This window comes from Calypte anna, chromosome 1, assembly GCF_003957555.1.
Source record: "Calypte anna isolate BGI_N300 chromosome 1, bCalAnn1_v1.p, whole genome shotgun sequence".
NCBI classification, from domain to species: Eukaryota; Metazoa; Chordata; class Aves; order Apodiformes; family Trochilidae; genus Calypte; species Calypte anna.
In genome coordinates, this window is record NC_044244.1 from 85,822,545 (window position 1) to 85,846,919 (window position 24,375).

General features: G+C 43.1%; 1 protein-coding gene across 2 annotated transcripts; it reads left to right on the top strand.

Moving 5' to 3' along the window:
* Positions 1-1,375: 1,375 nt before the first annotated feature.
* On the top strand, positions 1,376-24,375 carry YBX3 (Y-box binding protein 3). Of its 2 annotated transcripts, XM_030449378.1 has the most exons (9): positions 1,377-1,854; positions 5,382-5,445; positions 7,244-7,277; positions 12,199-12,288; positions 12,960-13,082; positions 18,390-18,484; positions 22,519-22,690; positions 23,329-23,429; positions 23,845-24,375. In XM_030449378.1, exons 1-8 carry the CDS (start codon positions 1,587-1,589, stop codon positions 23,392-23,394), a joined length of 912 nt encoding a protein of 303 aa, XP_030305238.1. In that variant the 5' UTR covers positions 1,377-1,586; the 3' UTR covers positions 23,395-23,429; positions 23,845-24,375. The 2 variants fall into 2 exon arrangements, with proteins under 2 accessions (XP_030305246.1, XP_030305238.1); XM_030449386.1 differs by lacking the exon at positions 23,329-23,429 and having other exon boundaries at positions 1,376-1,854.

Below are 24,375 nucleotides of genomic sequence, written 5' to 3' on the forward strand. Positions count from 1 at the left end.
TTCCATCCCGGATTTAGAAAATGGTCTAACTAATTGAATAGGTTGCAGTGATGCCTGCGTGGGTGGAAGTACCTCACAATCTTCCAAAAGCATTTTGAATTTCAAAACAGCTCTCTGGTTCATTATCTATCTCTCCAATAACTAAACCTCAGCCAGTTTTCAGTTGCAGTGGAGGGTCTGAAGCACAGCATTATGGCAACATTTCCTTTTGGCTCTGGCACCTGTCAAGCCCAGGTTTAAGGTTCCTGAGGAGTTTCGGTAGACAAGACCTCCTGCTGTTTAAACCATACCCCAAGGAGTGCCTTCCCAGCAAAGGCTTCATCTGAGACCTCTTGGGAACTCTGTTGGCAGTGCTAGCTGAGGGATGTTCAGCAAGGGAAGCCTTCCAAAACTCTTCATTTTTGCAGTGAGAACTATAAGGAATTGTGGAGGAGATCAGGAGGGAGTACAATGTGAAAAACAAACAAGATGTGGCACTCTTTAAATGTTCAGGAATATAGAGAAACAATGCAAAATTTTAAGTGGAGAAGGCCAGGTTCATGTCAATTCAGGTATCCATCTGGGAATAAGGATGAACACAAGGCAGAGGCAATTAAGAGAAGCAGTAAAGGTGGAGTGCTTGCGCGCAAGATGCAACAGAGTGGAAACATCCCGGAGGTGACTCTTGGCGAGGCTATACAAGAACTGTGGGAAGTACAGGGAAAAGGAAGAGGTAGGAGGGAAAGCAAGGGAGAGATGTAAGGGCACTGCCAAGGAAATGAGGCGGCAGAGGGGCAGCAGGGAGTGAAAAGGAGACACCGTGGAGGGTGCAAACTGGAGGGCATCACGGGAGAAAAAGTGCCGATGAGGAAAAGGTGACAAGGTAAAGGGAGTGACACGGCACATCCCCCCCAGGCTCACGCTGTGCCCCCCACAAAGCAGGCGCCCACACATGTCCCAAAGCACACACCCACACCACCACCACCCCCTTACACAGCCCGCGGAGCTTGCCCTCCCGCGCAGGCGTGGGGTAACGCAGCGCCGCGCATGCAGCGCGAAGCCACCCACGCCCCCGCGGGGACCCACCAAATGTTCTTTCTCTTTTCTCCCCGGGATTTCTCCCCCCTGCCGCCGCCTCTCTGCGGACGTATAGATCTGTATGTACCGGACCGGCAGCCACGCGCCCCTTGCGTGGGGTAGGGACGCGGGTGGGCGCGCACATAGGCGGCGCCCCACGCGCGTTCTCGCACGCTCCCGTATACGCACGCAGCCACGGATATACATCCACACAAACAAACAAACCTCCGCAGCACGCCCCACACCCGGGTGCCGTGCCGTGCCGCGTCGTTTCACGTCACGCAGCCCTACGCCGGGGGAGCCCCCGCCGTCGCCGCTCCCCGGCGCCACCCGGTCCCCGCCGGCGCGGCCCCTTTAAATGCTAATGAGGCGGCGGGAGCTGCCGGCGCCGGCCCCCGCTGACTGTGTTAAAACTTCGGCGGGGCCATTTTGGGGGCAGTAAGACCCAGCGTGCGCCCCAGGGATCGGGATCGCCGCTGCCGAGCACCCGCCCGTCCCCTCCTCACCGCCCGTCCCAACCGCCAGGCACCATGAGCGAGGCGGCGGATACCGGCACCGCCAGCTCGGCAGCTGCCCCGGCCACGGCCACCGCAACAGCTGCTGCCGCTGCTGCTGCTCCCCCGGCCGGGGTTTCCGCGCCGCCGTCGCCCACTGGCCCGGACGCGAAGCCCAAGAGCCCCGTCGGCGCCGCCACACCGGGCGCGGCTGTCGGCGAGACGGGCGCCGGTGCAGCTGCCGCTGCCGCCACCACCGCTACCACCACGACCGCCGCGGCCGAGACGGAGAAGAAAGTGTTGGGTGAGTGTCTGGGACCCGCTCCCAACTTCCAGGGGACCGGGGCACCTGCTGCGCCAGCGGAGCTTTGGGGGCGGGGGTGTCGGCTAGCACATGGCCGCCGCCCGGAGCCCATCCCGCCTCTCCCCCACCCCCCCGCGGCTGTGAGTCAGACTGCGCTTCTGGGAGGCTGCCGGGCGTCCTCGTCCTTGCTCGGCCCGGGGAAGCCGGGCGGTGCCTGGCCGGGACGCCAACTCGGAGTTTGGTTGGAGGGAGCACCTGTGCGCATCGGTGGCGATCGCTTCCCCGACCGACGGTCGGGGTCCCGGGCACTTCCCCGGAGCCAGGCGGGGGTAGTAAGTGGCGTGCGGCTATGTTGACGGACCTCTTACCTTCTGCCCCCCACCCTGTGCCCTGCAGGGTGTCTTCCTTCGGAAGGGGGTTGCTAATGAACCCCGTGTGCATGTCCAGTCCCGTCTCGTCCGTCCCCGCCCCCTTAAGGTCTTTGCACAACTTTTTTATCTGTAAAAAAACCAAGCAAAAAAACCCCCAACCCCTCCCCCCAAAAACCAACCAAACAAAACCAACCCCGAAACACACACCTTTAAATATGCCTCTAGGATTAGTTGCTTTTTAATTTATTTTTTTATTTTTTATTTCTGTTTTGTCTCGCTGCTCAAGCCCAGGGCATAGCTAGTGTTTCTTTATTGTGATTCAACAGGATCAACCTGTTAAACTCCAGTTTGCAGTGGAAATACGTATTTGCCGGTTAGAACGGCATAACTTTTAAGAGGTTATTAAAGGTGAAGCTGAAGCTGATAACTGGGGCAGCGTCCTGAACTTCACTAAGGAAAGGTCTTACTGCGGCAGATAGGAGAGCCTGTTATTCATTTGTCTGGAGCTGAAGTAGGAATGATTTTAGCAAAACAGAAGTTGACAGCAGACTTTATGTGCTCTATTATGTGCTCCTGCTCTATTATCTGATTGGTCAGTAATCGGTCAAGGCGCATCTATATCTCTTGGTACATCTGGCTGCTTCTTGCCTTAACGTGGCTTGCTTCATTCATGGTAATGTTGTTGCCTCATTTACCTCTGGCTATCGCTTGAAGAGGGGCAAAAAAGTGCAGGCACAAGTGCATTTCCTGGTCTCTGGTGTTGGTTTTGCATGCTTGCCTTGTTGCTTTGCAAGTTTTTTAGTAGTTGTGAGCAAAGTTATCAAGGTAATGCTAATTGAAGGTGGACTTGTGTCCAGGTCCACCTCAAATGTCTCTGTTAATGGTCTTTAATTATGTTCACTTAAGTCTCTGCTTTACAAATATTCCATTAGAAGCAAGGTCTGATGCTTGACCAGGGCATCCTAATGTTTGACTTCTAGGAATAATGTCTCTGTTGATCACCAGAAGCTTTGGTTTCCCATGTTAAAACTAATGAAAACGCTGTTTTGGTGTAAGTAGAGTGGCTGATGACTGTTTCCTCTGATAGAATCTTGTAGAATTATTTAAGTTTCCACTTGCTGGTGGGTTTCAGTCATCACGTCAGCTGCCTTCTCTGACTGTCTGTTAAACTGGTTGTGGTTTCCAGTGGGATTATCCTCCTCGCCTGATGTCCATGCTATGACAGTGCAGGCTTAGTAGTGGCTGCACCATGGCCACGTGGATGTTCAGTGTGTTTGGTGTCATGCTATTGTGTCTGATGTTCTTTCCCCAAGGTAATGCTTTGGGAAGACTTGTGTGGGTAGGGGATGGTATTTCCCCAGTACACTTCAGTACACTCAGGGTTTTTTTAGGCTTTCTAGGCTTCTTGCTGGTTTGCTAATCTCATTGAAATAGGACAAGAGATTCAATAGCTATTTTATAGGGGAGGGAAAGGACAATGGTGGAGGAATTAGTATTAGCCTTGTTTTTAAAGCAGGCTAAAACCTTCATGTGCCATTGGCACCTGTTAATGTGCTTCTCACACCCTTTCTTCTTCCTCTACCTGTGTTGATTTCTCTTAGTGTAGTAGCCTCTTGAATGTAGCCAGTGCCTTTGTAGTAGAAATGTGTCTCTAATTAGTAATGTCTCCACAAAGCTAAATCTAAACCACAGCTATAAAGGTAGATGTTGAAAACTTATTATCACTGAATCAGTGTTAGGCAGTGACACCTGGGTTTCATCTCTGTAAACAAGAAGTCTTGAGTGGGTGCTGTACTAGATAGAGAGCCCTTTCCTTGAGTAACTCAGTCTTAACACTGACTTGCTTATTCTAAATACAAACATTTTCTGCTAAAACTGCATTAAAGAAGACTAAAAGCCATCACTTCTAAAGGTGCAGTGAGAAGTGGCCTGTTATTTCAGTAACAGCAACAATATTACATTGGACTGCTATCAGCAAACATTGCTACATTAGCTCTGTATTCAGGGGGGAAAGAGGTTGCTCTTTTTACGTGCCCCTCTGACAAATAAGAACGGCAAGTCTGCATGAGACTGAAGGTGTGGCTAGTTCTGTCATCTCCTAGTGGATATTATGGGACAAATGCATGTGGGGGCAGTGATTTGTAGTGTGGTGTTCTTGCCTCTAGCAGACTGCCTTGGAGTGTCTCTAGACTGTATTCTTTTTGATTGCCTCTTGGCCTTCCCCTGGCTTCCCAAACATATGTAAGGTTTTTAACAAGCAGTCATCTGTAGGTGACTAGACCCTTTTCAAATAAGTACTATAGTTTGCTTAGATAGTTGTGGTTTTGCTGTGTCCTAAGTAATGTAGTTCAGCCTGGAGCCCAAATTTCTCCTTTTCCTACAAGTTAGAAAAGCGTAAATTTGTGGTCTCCACCCAGTTGCTGAAAGGGAAGGAGAGGTTCTACCTTCATCACTGTTGAGTTCCTCCCACACATTCCTATACGTTGGAGGAACAGGTTTTGCCAGATCCTATGAGACATTGTCGTAGGGCTCCTCAGTAAAATGCTGGGTTTTTTTGTGTTGTGTCAGATAGGAGCTTCCTAGAAGACTTAGAACATAAAGTTGATCAGTTTGTAGCTGGTTTCTGGTTAGAGTGGTATTGATAGCACAAGAAGGAGCTTGTCTGAAATAAGAGGTTGCTGCCTTTCCACTTGAGAGAGCTGCATGGTGCTTGACTCTACTTCCTCGGATACTTCTGCTTTCCAGAGAAAATGGGGAGGGTAAGTCTTGAGTGAAAAATAGGGATTTTTAATCACCTTCATTCAGCTGTGTTTCATGACTAGCTGATAAGCTTAAGTGACCTGATGAATGGCTGTGAGATTTTTCAGCCTTGAGGCTCATTTCTAGGATAAGAAGTAAAAGAGAAGGGATGGATAGCCAATTCTAAAAATAGAGCAGGATTTCATTCTAGATGCTGTGGGGTAAACTTGTGGCTGAAGAACTGCAGGTTAAACCACTGCTTCCTATACTAGTACAAGCAAAAGTGGAAGTCCTCTTTGAGTGGTAAGGGAACAGCATAGGTCTGGCTGGAATTCATGTGCAACTATAAAATTATTTTTTGTAACATTCTTGTACTTTCTGTGTTCTAAAGTAAATTCTTCAACTTTTTCTTTCTAGCCACTAAAGTTCTTGGCACAGTCAAGTGGTTCAATGTCAGAAATGGATATGGCTTTATCAACAGGTATGTTTAAATTATGATATTAATATTTGCACTGTACTAAGACACATGGTACAGATAATATGCCATGCATTAGTAACTGGAACAGAGAACAGAGAACCTGATTACAGGTTCATGTAACTGATAAAAAGATTTGGCTAGGCATTCCATAAGATCAAATACCATCTCAGGGGATTTCCCTCTCATGCCCTCTCCCCTTTCCATCTGGGGTTTGTGTATGAGGAGAAAACAAACAGTGAAACGCTACAGTCTTGTTCTGTTACTTATGTTTACTCATGCTAAACTTATAATGAGATATATGTTATTTCATGACTGCCTGTTTTGTTTTGCTTTGGGTTTTTTTGTTTTGTTTGTGAGTTTTGGGTTTTTTTCTTTGTTTCAAATGTGGAAGTTTGGAGAAGGAGGGGAAAAGCTTTTAAATAAAAAATTAAAGTGTTAACTGATTGGTCAAAGTACTGAAATACACATTGAGACTCTGATATTACCTGACTGAAGATATTTCAGGCCTGCGTTAACAGAAGTTGGTTTCTTGCATCTTTTTTATTCTCCTGCTAATATGAGCAAACTTCTAAAAGGAATTGATAAGCCAAGTAGCTGTAAGTGATACTGATCCCGCTGCAACCTTAGGTGTACAAGACCCACACTTAAAAGTTACTAGAAGAAACTCTGGCTTTTAAAGCTTGGATATCTGGGAATTGAGTGGCATAAATGTCTTGCGTACTTTGTGAAACACAAAGCTCCTCCATGGTGGCTTCTTGTCTTGCAAAAGATATACCTGGCAAGTTATTTTTGTTTAAGAGTCCTTCAGCTGTTTCGCAGCAGGTAGATCTGGGTAGGTTGGACACTATAGATAGAGGCAGAAGAGTCCCCCATTTCATGGATCAGATCACCAGTTTTGGTACAGTATTAATCTTAGTCCCTGGAGACTGCTATCCAGTGTAAGCAGAAGAAAAGCTTGAATGAGGAAGTGCTCCTAGTCTTTCACAGCAGTTGATATAAGAGCATTCAGCTGGATATGGTGTAATAACTTTTCAGCTTTTTTCCTAAACTAAAGTTTGTTAATTCAGTCCATCGCAACAAGTTTTGGATTATGAATTATTTATGGAAACTCTCTAAGCTACCTCTTCCCTCTTCAGAGAGAACTGAGTGAACATTTCAGGTTCTAGGCTCTTACTGTTGCATGGGAACACAGAATGAAGGTCTCAGACTTGTCTCTGTATTTTGCATGCAGAACTCTGAGCTGGCTGGCCTTAGCCAGGCGGCCTCATGTTTATGTCTCGATCTCCCTTCAATGGATTCTCCTAACACTTCTTCTGCATGGTTGCTTTGAGTTTCACTGAAAGGAGAGCCCTGTTAACAGCTGTGGCCAGTTCTGTTGATAGTCTGACTTGACCTCTGGGATAACAGCTCAAGTTGCAGCCCCTGTGGAAGTTGTTGGTTGTTTTTTTTCTTTTTTTTTTTTTGGGGGGGGGGGGGGGGGCTGAGGGGGTGGAATGGTGAAAGGCAAGCAGTCCAGTCAATAACTCTGCCCCATGTCAAAACAAAAGATTGAATGTTTGCCAGAAGATTACAGAGAACCTCCCCCTGTCCCCTCACCCTTCTGAAGAAAGGTGGGGAGTCCTCTCTGCTGTCACATATGACCCTGGAAATGCAGAGCAGGGTCTTGGTACACTTAGAGAATCTATGGAATCCAGGGGATGTACTAGAGTCTGGGGGAAGAAGGGTTTCATTTGTGAAGTCAAGGTTTTCTATTTAAGTCTCTTAGTCTAAGTTCTTATGACTTCTTACTTTCTTTTCACAGAAATGATACCAAAGAAGATGTGTTTGTTCATCAGGTAAGACAGAAGTAATTGTACCTAGAGATGTGCATTATGATAGGTTTCTGGTGCAATTCCCTGGAACAGCCATGCAACCTTGTCTCTGTCTTTCTTTAGAGTATTTGCTACAAATACCTTGACAGTATGTTGAAATTCTCAGGGAGGAATATTAGGGTATGTTTTCCCTCTCTCTTGAGTTATAACTGAAGGAGTAGGTTTTACACCCGTTCTTGCTTCTCTCTGCTCTGATTTGAACACTAAAGGGTTTTTTTGAGGTTTTTGGTGTGATACAGTTGTCCTTCATGGGGGAAATTACTCCTGATTTGGTAAATATCTTGCTACTTGTTTTCTGTCCTCTATCCCCCACTTCCTCATGCTCCTTGTGTCTTCTGCTTCTCTCTACTCACTTTATTTGCAGGTCTGTTCTCTCTGCTCTCCCTGGTATTGGAGAGAAAGTGATCTAGTCTGGCTCTTGACCAGCCTGGGTTGCCATCAGCTGTTACTGCATGAGGCATCTATCTGGTCTTAGAAAGAAGAGGAGGAGGAGGGCAGCGAGGGCTGTGTGCCAAGTGTGCCCAAGCAGAGAGAGGTTGTGCAGCTGCTTGTCACTGGTTAACTTTCCTTGAACTGTCAATTGGCTTTTCTTAGTTTATATTGTGACTTTCTGGTCTAAAAGGAAGACAGATGTTGCTGTCTTCATGCTAATATAAAGTGAATAGTTAGTTGGCTTGGTCTGGTTTTCTATGATCTGAGACTTGACCAGAAAATGAAATACTGCCCCTGGATCTTCCATATAAAATATCTGAAGGCCCATGTGATCCTTAAAAGCATGAGTTTTTTTCTGTGGCATAAGTGGTAGTATTTTCATCAGATAGCACTAGGAAGCACTGAGGACTAGAATAAATGCATATGTAGTTGTGTTAAACATGCTGGTCAGTGTGGAGAGTTAGTTTTAGTGGCTTTGTTATTTAATAGCTTCTGATAAATCTTTCTCTGGGCTAAGGAGTGTAAGACAGATTTTTATGAAAAGGGATGAGGATGGAGGGGAATAGGTCTCATGCCTGTAATGAGTGACAATGATGTCAGGAAGTTGTGCAGTAAACATTCCCAGTTCAGCTGATGGAGAGAGAGCAAGAGCTCTCAGTGCACTTACCAAATTCAAATGGTTGCTCTCCTGCCTTAATGATTGCGTGCTGTGTACATGCTGAACCAGATGCTGCATCTGCAGCTCCATGGGAGAGTGTGTCCAGAGAAAGGTGGGAAGAATTCTACTCACAGAAAACATATTCTGGATAAGCAGCACTTTAAAACCGCCTTGAAGACAGACAAGGTCACCTTGAAGGCAACAAACAAGGTGGCCTTGAGACCTGTGAGAAGATGCCCTGGAAAGTGGTTGTTGTACTGGTAGCGGATAAGCAGAGTAACACTGCTCCGTGTTGGGAAAGTTGCCTGGGGAGACCCTAGTCATATCTAGTATTGTCTGTGCTGAATTTCTTTCCTTCATCTGTGAAGGTTATTCACCTAAATGTAAACTGGAGGGGGAGGGAGAAGGAATTTACTTCCTATCTCCTGTGAATTAAAAGCTTTCTTGGAGTGAGCTCTGAGCAAAACTAGTTTTGGACACCCCGCATCTCCTGCAAGCTTGCATCTCATGAGACCTTTTGATGTGCTGTGCATGGCAGAGCACATACTCCTAGCTCTGCCCTGGGTTGGCTGCAGTCCCCTGTTCCTTTAGCTCTTCCATCCCGAGCAGTTCCTCCGTGTGACAGTGCTGGCTGCCGCAGCTCCGGCCTGAGCGCTTGGCTCGGCAGGGCCGGCGGATGGGGCCCGCCCAGCAAAGGAGGCAAATCTGTGGCGTAAGCAAACATCCTGCTGGGAGCTCCCCCTCCGGTTCTGCCCCTCCTCCTCCCCCCTCTTGTCCCGGGAGGGGCTGGATTACATGCCTAATCCCATCAGAATAAGGCTGACCTAGTTGAATAGATGCAGCCTCCTCCCTGACTCCCCGGCAGGCATCGGCAGCGGGGAGGGAGCAGGCCGATCTCATGATTGGAATGGGGGTTAACGCTCAGTGTCTGGCTATTGGATGCTATTTATAAACCTAGTACAGATTAAAATGCTTTTCTCTTTAGGCCATGCATGGCTTGCTCGTGAGTTAACCCTTTGTCTTGTGGGAGACTTGAGCACTGTTTTGGGGAGGGGCATTTCTTCACCTGCTTGGTCTGACTTGCATCCTTGCCTGGTTTGTGCATGGTGCCATCCAGGACACTGTGTCAGATAGAGATGGTGTGAGCAGTGGAGATAGATCTGCCTTAGGAGGGTGGAGTGTGTCTAGAAGGGAGGACAGGCCACTATTAAAAGTGTCAGTAGCCAGAGAAATCTGCTTCAATTAGGCATAGTTTGACTCAACAAGCAATGAGGAGGAGTTAATCTCTGCTGCACAGGCCTGTCTTTTTCTTCACGTATTCATTGTGCAATAGCCTGGGATGCACCAGTAACTGCTGTAATAAATTTTGAGTATTGCATTGACAAGGCTGGAAGTGCACATGATGCCGTGATACCAGGAGAATATGGAAAGAACTTCCAAACAAAATACTGAACTAGCTCTGAAGACTACAGCTGTCTGTTCATTGGTGTCCCCTTGGGAAAGGAAACCCTCTGTCTTAATTGTTAAGTGCTGCCTGTGTTAACACAAAACATCTGTCTTCTGAATTAATGAAGATGTAGCCTGCAGAATGCCCGTGAACAGTAATGGGGAAAATAGTGCTCTCTCTTCTCCAGATTAAGAGTAAAAGTTTTTTCATCAAACTTAGAGTTTAGGCTTGTTAGAGGCTTATTTCAGCAATGTTTAGCTGCAGCTGAAGCATTAAGTAGTAAAGCCTCATAGCTTGTGCTCTGAATTTTAGGATATACTCAAAACTGTTCCTGGCTGCCTTCATAAAACAAAACTTAATCTACTGTGTGGCAGCCTCTGTCTCTTATTGGCAGGTTATTCAATTGCAAATCTGAATTTAAATGTTTCTGTCATAAAGCTGGAATAGAACATACAGAATCATGGTGAAATTGCCCTTCTTGAAGGATGTTTGAGCAGCTTGATTAATCTTAAAAGTACAAGCTCTGCTGAAAATATATCTAGTAGTCCTTCCTTCCTCTCCACTTACAAGGAAAGGGAAGGAGTTTGAAATACAGCTTGTTGATACAGCTGTCATATGTAGTAGTGCATAAGTCTTAGCAGTTTCAGTCAGCTGTTTCAGTACAAGTGCTGGTGAAGGAATTAAAGTCTTTATTAATCTTTAGTGAAGATAATGATGTTAGTGTTATTACATGGCATTTATGAAAAGATGACAGATAGCACTTCCAGCTGATTTTAGAAATGGGACAATTACACTGATGGGTCAGCAGAAAGCAAACAAAGCTGTCTCAGCTGATGGTGGAAGTCTCTGCTTTGTAAAGTAATTCCCAAAAGAATTCACTTGAGCAGCTCATTCTATATCAAATAACCCACCAAACAAAACCAACCAAGCAAACAAAAACCCCAAACCAAACCCAAACAAATAACAAACCAACAACTCTTGGGTTGTTTTTGCTTTGGTAGCAGTAATACTCTTGCATTCTTCCTTAAGATGTTCAGGGATGCTGAAGGTTACAGGTAAAGGTGTGACTAAATTTAGGTCTAAAAGAACATGCTGGCGTATTGTCTGAAACACAAGGGGGATCATATTCAACAACAATAACCAGTTTGGGAAAAGTATTCTCAAGCTTAGCTTTATCCTGATTGGAATGATTCCTTCAGTGAGAAATATTTTTTTGGCTATTACTGGCTGAATGAATATAGTAGCCACACAGAGTTAACAACTCATCTGATTTTCATTCTGCCTGCTTTTTCTTTGATATGTGGAAAGATATGATAACTCTGTTTTCTGTTTCTGCACTGCATCCCATTTCCTCAGACAGACTTGTGGCCTGTATTTGTGGGTGTCTCTACTGGATCTGCACCTGCCTTCTCCATGCTAACAAAAGATGCCCATGCCAGGAAACATAAAGTTGAATTGGTCTTAAGAATTTTAGGAAAAAGTGTCTTCCTAGATTGGCTCACACCATATGTATACTTTGGTTTTGTTTAGGTTTTTTTCTCCTCTGGCCTCTTCTAGTTTGAGCCCTCACCCAATGAACAGATAGTGAGCTTGTCTTGCTTAACTGCTTTTTGTGGAGTCCTACAAAAATTCCACAGAGTGAAAGCCATCTGTAGTTTACAGGCTTAAAATTGTTCCATGAGGTTTGAGTGTGTTCCTATGAGTGTGAGTACATTTTCAACTGGATTTGATCCAAAGCTATGTTTATATTATTCTGGGTTTTCTGTCTAGGTGAAAGTCTGTGATTGTTCTAGTACTATTCTGTGTTCTGCAGGGTCTTGCCTAGTTTTCTCCTAGGTTCTCCCTTCAAGGGCTTAGACAAAGTGCTTATTTATGTTACAGCAGAGTTAGAGTAAATCTTTAGTTGCTATGAGTTGCCATGCCAGTAACCTTATAGTTAATGCCATCTTCTACAGAAATGCTCACGATCTTCAGTTCTCTGTAGGTCTACAGGTCTCCGAATAATCAAGAAGGCATGGGTCACACTGCTTGGTACAGCTTGCAGAAGTGGAAACACTCAGTGTTCATGCAGAACTATGGATATACAGTGGGCAGGAGAAGAGGAGATCCTGGGGCAGCACTTGATTCATAAACTTGGAAGTATTGAGAAAGGAGTAAACCTTGATCAAGAGTATGAAGGCCTTTGGAATAACAAACACTTTTATGTATTTGAAATATCTCGGTATGGCAACTGATCTGGTGTAGAGTTGGGGTTGTAGCAGAAGCATACTGTCCTTTGCTCATCTACAGGGCTATGAATGTGTAAAACATTAAGATAAATACATTTCATCTGTCTTCTTTCTTTAAAGACGGCAATAAAGAAAAACAACCCACGGAAATATCTGCGCAGTGTTGGTGATGGAGAGACTGTAGAATTCGATGTGGTTGAGGGAGAGAAGGTGAGAGATGATGGAGACTTGGGGGTGTTGTCCTACAGTGTTATCACTCTTGTGGGAGTAACACAAACCATAGCTGTGTATCTGGTGTTTTTGTCCAGTGTGTTAATCTCTGGGGTGGGTGGCATTCATGCAACTTTTCTGGGGAAGTTTTTTTTAAAAATGCTTTGTGAAGAAGTGTTTTTAGATATGTATCAAAATTCTAAAAATGTCCTAGTGCTCCTGGAAATTGTAATTTTTACTTAGTAGATCATTTGAAGCTTGCAGTCTGCCCAGTAATAATTAACTGAAGCATATATTGCCCAAATAATCTGTCCTGGAGTCTGGTAGCTTAACTGGACAAGCTTTCAAGTTCTTTGTACTTCTACTTTCTCAAGTACATTTTAAGTTTCCTTAACTTTCTAAAAAAAAAAAAAAATCTGTCTTTTGTTGGCTTTTTTTTATTTAATCAGTTAATTGCTGAGCTCAGTCTGGCTGATAGGATTTTAACTCAAGATCGTAATAACTGTTGGTTATGGGGTTAAAGATAACAAACTTGCTTTTGCACTGAGTGAGAGGAAGGAATCCCTGTAGCTTGGAGTTGGTGCAATAAAAAATTCTCTTTCCTGTTTTCCCTTTATCTGGTTGTTTTTTTGTTCTCTTGCCACCATTTCTTACTTTCTTTTGGCTTTTAGGGTGCAGAAGCAGCTAATGTCACTGGTCCAGATGGAGTCCCTGTGGAAGGCAGCCGCTATGCTGCAGATCGGCGCCGCTATCGACGTGGCTACTTTGGCCGACGCCGTGGACCTCCTCGAAGTGTAAGTTCAATGTCTTTAGTGATGGTCATCCTACATTATCAGCAGTCTTCCAGCCCTCTCATGACAGGGAACTGCAGGGTCAGCACTGGCATCTGGTCAATTATCAGTGCTTAACTAAGATGTGAGGCTTCTTCAGTAACATTTTGGGTTCCTCCAGCACATTTGATGTTGATACTGATATTTTCAATTACTGGATGTCAGGCCTTACTTTGCATGTCTTTCTAGGATGTGCTAGAAGCATGGTTTTGGGTGTAGAAGGTACCTCTTTGAAGAGTAAACACAAATTACTGAGACACCTAAGTAGTTCACAATGCCCTTTACCTGAAGCATGGGGAAGTATTTATATTGCCATAAGTAATATAACCAGAATTTGAAAGTGTTACTTGGAAAACCAAATTTGTGTTGTCATGCTTGCATGACATGGTAGTAGTTTGACCAACTAGTTGAAACCTCCATGCATCATCCCTTCATAATCCTCTGCCTATAGTTAAGGTAATGCTTTTTTTTGTCTTTAAACTAACTATGCTGTTCATAACATCTGCAAATCTTCATAAGCAGCTTCACTGCAAGTTTCAACAGTGGGGGAAATAAGTCTGGGATAAATGGCTGTAGCTCTAGCAGTTGCTACTCCTGTTCACGTTGTCCTTGTGCTAAATTGGTGCCTGGAACACCCAAAAAAATCTGGAAAATACTCTAGGATTGATTAACTTTTCTTTAATAGTTGAGTCTATAATCATCACTTGCACAAACATACGAATGAATCAGTGTGGTGGCCCTGGTGGAAATCTCTGCCCAAGCACCGTAACTCCCCTCTTTTTTTTTTGTTCTACATAGTTGACAACATGGGGGCAAACAAAACAAATGTTGTCAAATCTTTCCTTAAGTTCTAGCTGTTTACACTAACTATCACAAGGTCTTCTATGATTCTTTAATCCTGCGGGACACCCCTGAGCTGTAAAAATGTGGAAGGTGTTTGTTCTTAGTCCTTTGGAGACAGCTAGAAGTTGGTGCTGGTAATTGATGACTTATTACTATGTCGTTTTTGTGGAGATTTTGCAGCTTTAGCTTTCATGCCAAGTGCAAAGAACTACATGGTTTTGTTCAGATTTTTGATGTTTCCAGTCTTACCTGTTAGCTTATCAACCAGCTACATCCTGGCATTGATTCTGTCTCCTTTTGCTTTCCTGACATGAAGATCTCCCTCATCTGTGATTACTGGGAGTGAATGCTTTAGTTGGTGCTGTTGGTGTTTTAAATGAGCAGACATATCGAGGCTTATACAACCCTGTGTACTATTGAGTATGCGTGTTCAGCTTTCTGCTTGTTGCTGTGGTCCCTTTCTTGTGTTCTGCACTAGTCTGAGTTGCAGCTAGTTCTGGTGTGCCTCCTGACCCACTCACCTATTAGTTGCCTGAAAAATTGGAAGCTGCACCTTGCAGGGACTGTCTCTGGAGTTGTCTTAGCATGTAAGTCAGTAAAACCACTCCAACTTGGCCAGATATTTTTGTCATCCTCTGTGTTCTTGCTTTGATAGGGCAGTTTAGAGTAGAGTGACTCTTCATCTGAAACTACTAGTGTTTTCTTTTGGAGATTTTTCACTTGCACAGTTAACACATTCTTGAGCTTGAAACTCCATGTCTACTCTATCTGGAAACATGCTTCTTTCCAATATCCTTTTCCTTTACCAAGACCCCCTCTGTCATCTTCCATTCTCTTTTTTTTTTTTTTTTTTTTTTTTTTTTTTTTTTTTTTTGTGGAAGGGGAACAAAGGTGGTAATGTTTAAGCCAGAGCAGTATGTATACACTATTCTGTAGGATTCTATTCCATTAAAGGTTGTGCAAGATATTTCTGAGACAAGTTTGAATTGCTGATGGTATGGCACTCATGAGCTGTTTTTTCTGAAAGGATATTTACTTAGCTGCAAGCAGCTGTTGCTGCACACCTGAAGGAAAATGTTTGTGTGCCTTGCTATGCTTGGAGATCTACTAAGCTGCAGAGGTGAATGTTTTTCCCAGAGTTCAGCTCTCCAAATCATTAATCCTGTATTTACAGGGTGGGAGGGAATACTTAACAAAACTGTTTTATCTATTGAGGTGACTTCAGATATAGTGGCCTTGCAGATTTCAGGAACTTGTAATTGATGTTGCTTAGCAACTCCAACCTTCCAGCACAGTAGGAGTTGATTTCTCCTTCCTTACTAGCATGGATCATGGATTTAGGCAAACTAAAGATGTTGATTATTTGCTTGCCTTGCTATATCAAAATGCACCTATACTCTGTGTGTGTGTGCATAGACTGGTGGGTCTGTTTTTCAACACAGTGTCAATCTCTCAAGGTTGAAGAGAGCTGTAAGGAATCTGAGGTATTTAACCAGCTCCAGTGGAACTGCTTCTAGATGGTATGGAGAGTTCTGTGGAAAGTACTTGTTCATATCAAAAATTTCTTAATTGTATCCACTACAAGAAAGAAGCTGTGCTTTTTGCTAAAATGTGACACAGAGACATGGAGTGTAGCTGTAATCAGAACTTAAGAACAGACAATGAATCATGAAATAACCTTGAGAAAAGATGGTATCCTTATGTACATACTGTGTGCATTACAAGAGAAAAAGCCTCTCTATCAGTGAGTTTGACAACAAGTGAAACAATTTGAGAGCTGTTTTGTAGACCTGCACTATTTCTTGTAGAGAGGAGATCTGAAAAGATGAATTGTATTGTACAAAAGCTAGAGACTGATCTGAAGAGTTTTAAGTACACATACTTGTGTAATGAGCTCTAGGTGATCCTGCTTTAGTGGAAGAGTTGTACTAGATGATCTCTAGAGGTTCCTTACAACTCTGACAATTCGGTGACTGTCAGAAGAAGAAATTAAGGGAAGCAGGTGGGTAAGAAGCTAATTGTGGTTAAAGCTCATGTTCTGTTTCTAGTCAAACTGCATCTGTTTCAGTGACTTCTGATGGCATGGTTTTATTCTGGAGCCGTGATTCACTTCTGGTCAATAGACATAGATCAGTTGACAGTGATACTAATGTAACTTGTTAATTGAATTTTTGTGGTACTATAGAAGATGCAGAAAATTATCAGGGCTTCAGGGCTAAGCAATTCAATTGCTTTGGTATCTAGTTTTCAACTTGTTAAAGCCAAACCTGTTTAAAATACTGACACAGCAACATTCAGTTCAAGATGAGTAGGAAAATGTTTGTGTTGCTCTGGAGTAATGCTTCATCAAGTTTAGTCACTGTCACTACAGGAGATGCAGTCTCTTGTCTAAGATTCCAGTGCAGCCCTCTTTAGGGAGGAGTGGACTTTGGCTGTGCCATTAAAAACATGTAGAAATCTAATACTACCTTTTAAAAAGCTGTGCAGGTGGTGCTTATTGTCAAGCTTCAGCTGATAAAAAAAAAAAAAAAAATAGCGTGTGCCCCTCCCTACAATTAGGTTGGTTGATGCTTTGCTAGTGTATGACACATTGTCCCTCAGACAGAACCTCCTAGGCCTTTGTGGTTCTGTATTTCTGGTGCTGCAGTTCTATAACTGATCACTCATTCTGTGTGTGCTAGCTCAGAAATGCCAAGAAAGAGAAGTGATGATTATGCTGAAACGTGTTTAGAATTGCTTTACTTTTACATTCTCTCTTCCCTTCAAATCTTGTTTTTCTCCTGTGCCTGAGATCTGCCAGTCCTCATGTGAGGAAGAGTGAGGCCAGGAGCAGTGTGGGTCCTTGGTTCACACAAAGCAAATCCCAAGACCTCTGTATCACTTACCACACACAAAACTGGTGGTGCCATTTCTGACCTTACTGTCTGAAGCACTTCTCACCAGCCATCACAGGTCTATAAAGCTGTAAAGTTACATAGTACAAAGCATATTGATACAAACGGGACAGATGAGTGTAAGTAATACACTGCTCCTGCAAACTCAGATGTGTGTTCTTCCTTCTGGGTTCTGAGTTTCTTAAATACTTCTCAACCATTATCAAATGCTACTTATTATTACTGTCTAACTAGCAGGAGTTCCAGTGAGAGAACTTAATGGATAATGTTATTTAAGATTGTGGATTTTTATATTGATTTCTGGTGTCTCTCTACTCACCTCAGCAGCTGACCCTGTCATATTGTTAAGAATAGCTGGAATAGCTATTCCTAGGTACAGCATGTGAAATATTCCACTTGCCTTTAAGCCATGTGTCCATGCCTCTTGGAAACTTGGGAAGCTACAAAGAGTGCTTGAAATTATTAATGCATTTGGAGGATATTGTACTGTGGTGACAGAAGAAGATAGTCCAGTTTGATCACTGAGGTTAATTTAATTTTGTGAGATTTCCTGTTACAACCTACAGTGCTCCAGTCTTTCCAAGAGTTTATGGTCATGTTACCCTAGCTAAAGAAAAGTTCACTGCCCATGCAGTCACCTGAGATAGCTAGTTAAAATACAATAAAATGTGATGGTAGTAGTAAAATTAGCTGTGTGGCATTGGAAGGACCCCTGTCAAATTAATATAGACTACTGGAGGCTGGCAGGAAGCAGTACCTTTTGTTTCCTGCTGGATGAGATCTTGTTCAGCTTCCTTCTTGTTCAGTTCCTTCTTTTAAATGGTAGAGTAGTATGATGGGAATAGTTAATAATATAACTTTTTATAAAACAGACATTACTGGTAGACAGTATTTAAAAGACAGAAGAAAGAAACAACAAAGTAGAAAAAACCTAAGTGAAATGTAGCTAGCTATAGGGGAAAGATAAGCACTCTGAAAGTTTGAAAATGTTGTGTAGAAAAACTGTACTACATTATGTCAAATACTTTTCTGTCTTTAAATTTCATAATGTTTATGTGGAAGTTCTCTGTGTAATGGGACCTTGTGTAGAATGAAGCCAGTGGTTTCTGGCAAGTTTCAGTGTGGTGTGTTTCAGTTCACCTTCCAAATTCAGAAGTGTCGTCATCAACAGCTGCCTCTCTAAAACATGTTTGCCTCTCAGTGCAGTGTGATATCCTGAAATGCATACTTATGTGCTTCAGAGAACCATCAGGCACTCTGCCTTTGGCAGACAGGGAAGGTGGCATTGTCGGGTAGCTTTAGTCTGTTTTTGTGAGAAAGAAGGGCATCATTATTGGCTGTTACTCTGTCCTACTCTGACCTTTGCCCAAATTAAAGCTTTCTGAGTATGTTTCTTTTTACCTGATATGCTGGTGTTAGTGTACTGATACGCTGTTTTTGAACTTGTGTTCAGATCATTGGGCTTTGTAGTTAATGTGGTGCCCATGAAATAAGATGGCACTTCACCTTTGACTCTCTTTTCTTTTGGTTGTAGGGTGCTGAGGGAGAAATCAAGGATGGGGTCACAGAAGGAGGACAACTTAATCAACAAGTCCATAGGAATCCTACCTATCGTCCCCGCTATCGCAGGTTTGTACTGTATTCCTGGCATTCCTTGTATTCCCTGGCATTAATATGTATGCAAGTTGTAGGGAGAGTGAGAAATGTTTTAATTACTAGGAGAGAGGTGAGCCATAGGAGTAAGGAAACAACTGTAGGAATTATTAATGTGCTTATATGTTACTTAGAGCTAGGAATAGGTCAAGAAAGGATGAAGAATTTTTTTGTACCCTATTGTTCCTCACAACTGAGCAATATACTGAAGGGAGATGGAAGGTTCACATCTTCCCAGCTGAACTGTTATAGTTTCCTCAGCAAGTAATGACTCCAAATCCTACTTGATCTGGAACAGCTAGGTCTACCATCTGGAGGGGAAGTGTGTGTTTTGTAACTTTTCTTCTGGACTGCAGACAGTAGTTCGCAGTTCAACACTGGACTAGTAGCTATATGTCCTATATGTCACTCAGGCTTGGTTCTTTGCACTGGTGCTACTTGTAGGTAGAGGAAAGCCTGTTGTTCAGTAAAAGCTTAAGTAGTGTTCTGTCTCTTATAGACCATTAGATAATATGGCAGCATCAGAGTTCCCTTGTAGTATCTTGTTATAGTGGAGGGCATTGCTGTCAGTCAGGATTTGATTTTAGGTTCCTTGTGGGCTTCTAGGATTGTTACACTCGTTCTTGCTAGAACATTTGGAAGAAGGAGGTGATAAAGATCCTGGGGAGCTTCCAGAATAGTAAGATGAAAAATCATCAAAATAATTGAAGGGGGAAAATGTTGGAGGAGTGGCAGTGACCGGGAACTCTGAGGCTGGAAGAAGAAACAAATGAAAATCGGTTATAGAGGTACTAAGACTAATGAGCAGTGTGGGAAAAGATGGATGAAACTGTTCTTGCTTTTTCTTCTGATCAGAATACATACTATGAGAAGATTTCAAATGGAAGAAGTGGAAGACATGCTGAAAAACAAAGGATGTTCTTAGAACCATAGACCAGATCAGGTTGGAAGGGACATAAATAATTCATCTCATTGAACCCTTTCATGGGAAAGGGAACCTAGATGAGATAATCTAGCACAGTGTTCAATCACATATTGAAAACATTCAGAGATGAGGACTTTACCACATTCCTGGGGAGGTTATTCCAGTAAATGATTGTTCTCCCTGTAAATCTTCCTTACATGAAAACAAACCCTCTCCTGGTGCAACTTGTACCTCTTGCCCCTTGTCTACTCAGTGTGGCTTCTTATGATGAGAGAGCCTTTATTCTTAGCTGCCTTTTAAGTACTGGACTACTGTGAGGTTCCCACCCTTCAGGATTTCTCTTCTCCAGGGAGCAAAGATCTAACTCCCTCTGTCTTTCCTCATAGGACAGGTTCTCCAGCCCTTTGATCATCATTGCCCTCCTTTAAACTGTATCCAGGCTGTCTGCTTCACACTTGAAATGTGGGGACCAGGACTGGACACAGTACTCCATGTCTGGCCCTAATAAGGGGATGTTTGCCTACTTCTCTCTCCTAGTAATGCCTCTGTGGATGCAGCCCAGGATCTGGTTTGCCTTTGCTGCAGTGGTGTTCCTCTGACTCAATGGCCAGATTGCTGACTCAGGATGTTATGCATGCCTCAGATTGTTGGAGCTTTTTGCCACAGGATTTTGGTAGTAGTAGGAGCTTGGGGAAGACTGGTGTAGAAGAGAAAACCATTGTGATATCTGTTGACAGAGTTTGCCTGGTTTGGGAAATCCCCAGTGTGGAAAACAATTGGAAGCTGGGAGGCTACTTGGGAAATAGGTTTCCTAGTTCTTATTTTTCCCTTGGGGTCCATAGAAGTGGGAATGGACACTCAGAGACCTAGTAGGCTGTTTTTAGTAAAGGTCCCTTGGGGTTCATATGAACAGTGATGCTGTGGAATTGCTGAGTCATCTGTATTACTCATCCCTTAAAGTGACCTGTGCAGAATTGTTTTCTTCATTTTCCAGCCTTAGTTCTGACATGATCATTCCAACTTCCAGCCTCTACATTGATGTAACAGTTCTATGGCTCAGGAATTTGGTGCAGTTAAAAATATCAGTGTGAAATACTCAATCTCTGACTGTCACACCTTTTGAGATGTTGCCTCACTTTTTAAAAATGGAATTCCTTTAAGTGGAAAAGCTCATTCACATACTTGGCTTCTTGTGGCTTGTTTTATCTTGGAGAATGAGTAACAGGTTAGATAAAACACTGGATTACTTTCACTAGTGTTCTTCATAAAGCATTTTGGATTCTTCTGTCAAAGACCTGAATTGTAAGTCTGCCATTCGCTCATTTGCTCTTCTTCATCTTGTCCTTGTGTTGACTAGGTTATGAGATCAGGCTTCAGCACTGAATTTAGAGAGAGAAACTATAAAATGGATGTAATCCTACTTTTCTATATGCATGTTTGTTTAGAAATAACTAGTAAAAGTAGAAGAGCAACAAGAAGCCGAATTTCGTAGGAATTACAAGGTTGTCCTTAGCTGTAATGACAACCTGTTCTATGCAAAATAGACTTAATTGCTTTCTGGATGCTGGGTCTAGAATCACAACCCTCCCACTTCTGCTCTCTGCTTTTCTGTCTGTGAATATTTGTGTTTAAAGTTGGGTGTGTTATCTAGGATTGTGGGAACAGGGGCAATAGCAATGCTTCTGCTTGTAAGGATTTTAGCTGAATAAATTTTATTTACTCTGAAAGTCTTATCATTAGGCAGTCTGGAATAGCACCACACCAAGTACAGTGGGGCACCTGAGATATTGCATGTCATGGTTGAATCACAAGGTAATTTGTCCATAGCTAATGGGAATTTATGCATTTTTCTTGTAAGAGGTGTAATGTAACCTAAGTGCAGAATTCTTCTGCTACCAGGTAGGTATTGCTTGCATTTATGTACACTAAATCCAGTACACTAGTGCTTTGGAAAAGCTGAATCTTTTGGGACTATAGGTACCTGTGAATTAGATAAGCCAGTTAATGGGAATTAGCCAAAAATGATGACAGTCACCGCCCACTGTATTTTGTTAGTTCTTAAATGTACTTTGTTTATACGGGAAATGGGATGAAATGCTCTTGCATACTTCAGGAATACTGACTTGATAGCTTATAGAAAGAATATCTTAAGGTGAAAGGAATTTAGAGGGCTCATAGATTCCAACTCCCTCCCTGTTCTTTGCAGGGCTACCTAAAAACTTAACTATGTGACTAAGAGTGTCCAGACACTCCTTAAACTCTGACAGGGTTGGTGCCATGACAGCTTCCATGGAGAGCCCCTTCTAGGGGCCAACCACCCTCTTGTGAAGAACCTTTTCCCGATGTTCCATCTCAACTTCACCTGATGCAGCTTGATTCCATTTCCTCATGTGCTATTGCTGGTGACCAGAGAGAGGAGATTAGTATTTCTTCACTGCCTACCTTGAGGAATTTGTAGCTGTAGACAGTAGCATGTATGCACATATTTGGGATGTGGCCATATACTGGAGCATCAAACCAAAATCCTCCATCTTTTGAATAAGCAATCTTGGAGATCTCCCTGTGTCATTAACATGTTGTTGTGAGTGGGGTCCAACTTGTCTGAGTGAGATACATGCTCCTCTTACATGGTCAAGAGGGGCAACAAAGAAGGAAGATCTGGGATGGTTCACAGGTGGAATTTCAATTCCCAAGGACCACACCATTAATTATTCATAGGACTGGACAGGTATGTAGCTAGTCCAAGGCTAACTTGGCAAAATCAGCCTGTGTTACCACTACTGGCTTTTTTTTTTTCCTACTAGCCTGCAATCCAAATGGGGTTAACTGCCTCTTACTGTAGGACAGACAGTAGAATATGCTGATGTAGCTTCATCAGTGAAGAGATTCCCAGGCAGCTTGCCTGATTCACTTAAACAGATCTTTCCAACTATATGGGAGCCAAGCTCCAGCTGGATGGTTGTCTAGCATTCAAAATTGTTACACGTGGTACTTGTTTAGAGAGGGTTTTTTTCTTGAGCTAATATTATGGCATTTTAACCTTCTTGGGATCTTGTCATATTTAACACATACATTTCCTCTTCAGAGGGCCCTCACGTCCACGCCCTGCCCCAGTGGCAGGAGAGGCTGAAAACAAAGAGAACCATCATGAGGTCAGCGCCATGGGTCAGCAGCCGCTTCGCCGTGGCTACAGGCGTCCGTACAACTACCGGCGTCGGCCTCGTCCACCCAATGCTCCAGCTCAGGATGGAAAAGAGGTAAGTGTGTTCTTGGCAAAATGTGGCAGGGGTGGCGTTTTGATGGGGTGAGTGGTTAAGACCGTCCTGTGGGAGTTCCAACAGCAGTATTGTTGGGTGTGCTGGAGGAGTCTGGCCAACACCAAAATGCTGAGTGTGGAAGGCAGCTGGTTTCATTGTTCCTTGTGAACTTCTTACCTTAGATGGAATCCAGTTTGCTTCTGGGTAGTTTTTAGTTGAGGTTTGACTGTAACATGTTATTGAAGCGGAGAGAAACAGTTGTGTTTTCCGGCTTCCTCAAATCTTCAGTCTGTATGGAGTATAAGAAATGGATTTGAAAGCTCCAGATCCATTTCTAAATTTTTTTTAAACTGCTTGAATAAGATGATTTCAGGGAACTTTTTGCAAACATAGGTTGTTTTGTTTTGTTTTGTTACTTTAATGAGGAGACTTTTTTCATTCTACATCTACTTGAGGCTGTCCCCTGACCAAATCTGGTGTGTAATACTTAAACTTTGGTGTCTTTCCTGTAGTTAATGTTTTCTGGGGATTCATCTTCCATGGTTATTTTAAAACCTGGGTAATGCTGGCCCTACCACTGAACAGGGAAGGATCTGGAGCTCAGTCTTTGCCAATAATAAAGGTTTATTGTGTCTCAGACAAAGGTGACTGAAACACCTGCTGAAAATCCTGCTCCAGTGACCGAGCAGAGTGGTGCTGAGTAATGTCCAGCTCCCCAGGCAACTTTACCATCCCTCAGGTAAGGAGTATGGGAGTATCCTGCTCTCCAACTGAAACAGCATTGTGTATACTTCTAGGACTTGGACTCTGTCCACGTCCCCTGATGTATGGCTAGATATTTCTGAAAAATGCTGAGTGCTGTAAAGGCAAACCAAGGAACTGCTTGCTGCTTTTTCTTCTTTCTCTCCTCTAACTCTGAGCCTGTATGTAAATTTTGTTAGTCTGATTTTTGAGGAAGATCCACGGATGTGTAAGCAATATTTTGCTTTAGGAAGATACTGTAATCTCTCAGTTTTCAGATAGGATAAACCAGTATGCTTATTGTGTCTGTTACTTTGAGAACTCCTCATCTGACGTCCCACCTCTTTCTTGAACAGGAAAGTAAAACTTAAACAGCTCTTTTTTTTTTTCCCCAAATTTGACTCTTTTAACAGGTGTCCTAAAATACAAGTCAAAAGTAACACCAAAGAAACAGTCAAGCAATAAATTGTCAGCAGTGATGATGAAAGCAAAGATTTGAAACATCGGAACTTACAAGAAAAAAAATTACCAGCAGCTGAGATCCAAGGAACGCCTACAAGATACACACGTTAAGAGAGCGAGATTCAGAGAGAGCAACCTCCCCAGTTTCAACAGCAACTGTGGGGTTTTGGTTTTTTGTTTTTTTTTTTAAATTTCACGATTTCATTAGTATTGAATTTTTCAATTTTTTCTTTTGGTATCAAACTGAAAAGGGAAAAAACCAACAGAAGAACTGAAATTGAAATAAAATATTTTTTTTATTGGATGCTGGTGCTAAACCTCCCAGGTGTGATGAGTTTGGATAATTTTTTTTTTTGTGCCAGTCCTGTTTACTGCAGGACATGGGGAGGAGAAACTTCCGCTTTCCTTGGTAAGATCTATTTGAAAATGCAGCATGGGTGACGTTCCACACAAATAAAAGTGATTTCAAGTACAAAAAAAAA

Bases quoted from the DNA above. Each gene is read 5' to 3' on its own strand.
- YBX3 (XM_030449378.1), top strand. From the start codon at position 1,587: ATGAGCGAGGCGGCGGATACCGGCACCGCCAGCTCGGCAGCTGCCCCG. The intron at 5,446-7,243 runs GTATGTTTAAAT...TTCTTTTCACAG, and splicing joins GGATATGGCTTTATCAACAG to AAATGATACCAAAGAAGATG. The intron at 7,278-12,198 runs GTAAGACAGAAG...CTTTCTTTAAAG, and splicing joins AAGATGTGTTTGTTCATCAG to ACGGCAATAAAGAAAAACAA.